The following is a 4,412-nucleotide window of genomic DNA, read 5'->3' on the forward strand; positions in this document are numbered from 1 at the left end:
TTAAGCCTAAATAAAATTACATGAATAGTATCTGAGTGTCGATTTTTTTTTTTAAATTAGTTTTTCAATGGTAGTAAAATATCAACTTAAAAACTGAATTGATGAATTTTTGATACTTTAAGAACTCTATATAATTGAACAGGAAAGGAATTATTTATATAACTTTATCAGTTTAACTTTTCTTTACGGGAGAATACTGTGGACTAAATTAATGGTTATTCTTATGATATCAACCATGAACTAAGAAACTAATTGATAAAAATTTCATATACGAGAATGAGCAGTGAAACTTCGATAAAAGAGACAATGCTCAAATTTACAGAACACATGTAGAAATTTGTGTGGTAGTCAAACTCTCATGACTAGAACAGGACACATAAGATTAATTGGTGAAGATTGTGATACTAGGGATTGTTGTTGTTGTTGTTATGTCCAACAGCTTTGCCACAAAGCAACACATTGTTGGGAATATCATATTCATTATGAAGGCTGCGCTCAGAAGTCCAAACCCTCAGATATAACTGTTGCCCAAGATACTGCCTTTCCCACATTGCAGACCTCAGATTCCACATTCCTTGGTTGTCCAACGACACCAATATGCTTGTCCAACCATTTGGATACACCTACATTGTTCATAGCAACAGAAAAATATGTATCATGGTTTTAAATCACTATTTTTAAGAGGCTTTTTCGTTCACACATCATAAAACTATACACTTGTTTATGTTACCTGTGCAGTGTGTCTGGTCAGGGCATCAACTAGATTATAGGTTCTTCTCTTGACTGGCGTCCACTCACCAAAGCCATAACTGTCATTGTTGCAAAGAACACCATTAATACTTCCCCTTAAGCTAATTCTAAGTAAAGATGATTGCTTCTACAACACTAAAAGAAGATTGAAGCTGACATACCCCACGACCCAGAAGTCATAGCCATCAAGATGCCAAGACTGCATGGTGTTTTCGTTGTTCTGAAAAACGACCTCAATGAAGTCGTGGAGAGAAGTTGGCACCACGGAGGTTGCTACGGATAAGGGAGTGTTATCAGAAGGAAGGCTCTGGAGTGAGTCAACACTGTAGATTCCAGGAATGTTGAAGTAATCAGCAAGCTTGAGAGGGGTGTCAGGGTTAACGTAGGAAACTCTGTTCACAGTATACCGCAGTTTTCCATTAATCAAAGAAGCTGAATTGGACAATACAATTGTCTTTGTAGGAGTTATTTTTCCGTAATGGTATGACCCTTGTGGGTTAGGCCTAGCAGCATTTGCTGTCAGATTCCATCTGCACCAGCAATTAACAGTTTAGCAGATACAAAAAAAGACTTAATAATAGTACATGCATATATGAAGAGTTTAACACTACCAATCAATCAAAATTTGTAGTATATGATAATTTTGCTCGTTATTAAGTAAAAATAATAATCTGTAACATGATTAGTACTATGGATGTATAGACAAACTGACTAAAATTTTAAGCTTGTTGATTTTGGTTAGAGGTTTTGATGAACCTGTAAGTTCTAGCTTGCTTCACAGACCAGTGATATTGGTGAATGGGGGGACTAGGCAGGGGTCCAGAAGCTGGGGAATTAGAGTTTGAATAATGTAACACTGCCGTTGCTGTGAAAATTTTTCTGGAAAATCTTGTTGAGGCAACAATGTAGTAGTCCTTTGGAGGTTGATTTAACGTTACCAACACAGTAGCTGATTGCCCAACGTGCACATCTAGAGTGTCGTATACGTTCTGGACAAGGTGTGATCCTTCGATCTCAACCAGCTTCAGGGTATGACCCTGAATTCTGAAGTTTATAGATGTTGACATGCCCACATTTGAGATCCTAAACATGTAGGTCTTTCCTGAAAATAAAAAGCCAAAGCGTGAATAGTGTTCGGAGAGACAACTTTGACAAAGTTGGAATCTGCATAAGGTTCTTTTTTAAAAGACTGACCCTGGTCACCGTTTACGGTAGTATGAGCCTGGCCATTGATAAGAAGACCATCGGGAAAAGCAAGAGATTTTCCAGAATCCAAAGTCTCCCTTAATGCCTGCAAATATCAAAAACGAAACGTTAGGTGGCAAATTTGCAAGGAAGCACAACGCATGAGAAAAATGCAAAGGCACAAGTTGATGATACCTTGTGGTTGGTCTTGTACCAATCACCAATGAGTAAAGTGAAATCTCCATCAGGGTACGGATAAGGAACTGGGATGACAGATCTGTGGTAGACATTGAGTCCTCCAAACCCTCCAGCTGCTTTATGCAGTGAAGTTGATGGAAAGTATGTGAAGGTTCCAATCTGATCCTTGGCCTGAAACTTGTATGTGTAATTTGAGTTTGGAGGAACAGGGCAGTTAGTTCCCAACACCCCATCTTGCCATGAGTTTTTCCTTTGTTTGATGCCATTCCTGGTTTACAACAACAATGTCACTCTATTCAAAGTTCAGTTAAAGTATGAACGAGACACGACAAAACAGAAAAAAGAAACTCACCATGTAAGTAGAAATGGTTCATCCAACTTGTTGACAAGGTTGAGCACAACATTGTCATTAGTTACCAAATCCAGTTGAGGACCCGGAAACTCACCATTGATCAGAATGACCTTGGAAATTTAAGCACTAAAACTTTAGACTCAGCTTCAACCAATTTATCCAAACATATGTTAACCAATGCAAGCATATTATGTTACACACCTGCTGAGGACTGCCTAGGGGAGAAAGAGTTCCATATGTCACGGTCCACGTGTAATATTTATATGAATCTTCTCCTTGTACAAGACACACACTCAGCAGAGCCACAACAACACCACGCAACAGATGGAGCAAACAAGTGCTTCCCATTGCGTCTGTCCACAAAAAACATAACATGGCAACAAAAAAGAACACTTATATTTCACTGCAGAGTAGAAAGAAAATAATGAAAGAAACTAGGAACTAAACATGAAGCATCACTTTCGAGTTTAGAAAAGTACCACTTCTGTTGTATTCTCTTCAACAGTGAAACTCGGTAAGGCTTTGAGGCTGAACGCTGCAGAGGCCATTTATTACATATGGTATATATATATATATATATATATATATATATATATATATATATATATATATATATATATATATATATATATATATATGCTAACACAATATAATTAAAAAATGGGATCATGTTTGGTGTTAAGGTAACAAATTCATCATCCGTTTTCTGCGGTGTTAACGCGTTTCCATAAGTTGATGTTGCTTCAGGCTAAAGTTTTATATATGTAAAGTATAATATTAATTCTGTATGAAAAACATATATCATTATTAAAGTGAAACCGTAGCTTTATTTGGCCACCACTTGCATTTTTTTGACCAATAGCCCCCTGAAATTTCGCCACTGATCATATCAATTTTGTTTTGCTTTTCAGTTGCAGATGTAGCTGCATTCTCACCAACGATTGTTCCGGGTTTAGTGAACGATATATGTCGATATTTAAAGAGAGCTTTTTTTGTAGTTGAAGTTCTTTAATTTTCAAACTGCAGCTTAAAAATAAAGTGATTTTGTGTATAGTAGATATGCAAATTGTTGAATTGCTTTTACAGTTCACCTACTGACCCATACGCCAATAAAGAGGAAGACTAATTCCTTGTGAAAGGGCACCATACTCTCACCGATCATGGCTATTTTTTTATTTCTCTTTTCGAGTTATTTGATAGTTGCATTTATCGTAGTTCATAATTGTTCCATGTGAAGTTCATATGTCTCCATTAAGTGCAATGAAAAAAAAAATGACCTAGAAATTAAAACTGAAAATGAAGAATCATGTAGGGAACAACATAGTCTAAGATAGCTAAAGCATGAATACAAGTAGTCATGTAAAATGTAGAAACAAACATAGTGTAAGAAAGCAAAAATATTAGTAATTAAGTGATATAGCCCAAAAAAACGGATTTCCAAAACAAATTTTTCATACCACTTCAAATTTTTAATTCATTACTTCGGATGAATACTTATTGTCTCATTTAATCTCACTTTTATTTTTCACGATGACTACGAAAAGCTTCATGTTACATATTCTTGCCAAAAAATATATCATATGATGTTTCTTTTTTAGGTTGCATCAATTGTCCCATAAAATTTGTGAAACGAGTCAAATCCCCGAAGATATTTGAGTTATTACATTATTAGCTAAAAAGAGTTGTAATTTGATTATTATTTATGATTTTTTTTCTGAAAAGTAAAAGTTGAATCTAACAATTAATATTAAAGTAAAAATTACTAATTTTATTTCTACTGACATAATTGTTGAAAAAGATATTATTGTATGATGTATAATTATCTAAGTTAAATGAGACTAATCATAATTGAATTGTGACTCTGATTGTTATATTTTAAATAGAAATAATGACACTCTTATAATATTTGTATAGTTTACTTATCCAA

The 4,412-nt window shown here is 34.9% G+C and overlaps 1 protein-coding gene across 1 annotated transcript; it reads right to left on the minus strand.

Moving 5' to 3' along the window:
• Nucleotides 1-241: 241 nt before the first annotated feature.
• LOC114176214 (L-ascorbate oxidase homolog) lies at nt 242-3,040 on the minus strand. The gene is made up of 9 exons (XM_028061171.1): nt 2,965-3,040; nt 2,687-2,838; nt 2,486-2,595; nt 2,131-2,401; nt 1,945-2,041; nt 1,507-1,852; nt 912-1,280; nt 731-809; nt 242-623 (listed from the first exon to the last, which is right to left on the minus strand). Exons 2-9 carry the CDS (start codon nt 2,831-2,833, stop codon nt 405-407), a joined length of 1,638 nt encoding a protein of 545 aa, XP_027916972.1. The 5' UTR covers nt 2,834-2,838; nt 2,965-3,040; the 3' UTR covers nt 242-404.
• Nucleotides 3,041-4,412: the final 1,372 nt, after the last annotated feature.

The sequence above is a fragment of the Vigna unguiculata genome, chromosome 3 (assembly GCF_004118075.2).
Source record: "Vigna unguiculata cultivar IT97K-499-35 chromosome 3, ASM411807v1, whole genome shotgun sequence".
Lineage (NCBI taxonomy): Eukaryota > Viridiplantae > Streptophyta > Magnoliopsida > Fabales > Fabaceae > Vigna > Vigna unguiculata.

Excerpts from the sequence above, each read along its gene's own strand:
- LOC114176214 (XM_028061171.1), bottom strand. The coding sequence starts at position 2,833 with ATGGGAAGCACTTGTTTGCTCCATCTGTTGCGTGGTGTTGTTGTGGCT. Across the intron at positions 1,281-1,506 it reads AAGCAAGCTAGAACTTACAG|ATGGAATCTGACAGCAAATG; the intron begins GTTCATCAAAAC and ends TTGCTGGTGCAG. Across the intron at positions 624-730 it reads TGACCAGACACACTGCACAG|GTGTATCCAAATGGTTGGAC; the intron begins GTAACATAAACA and ends TGAACAATGTAG.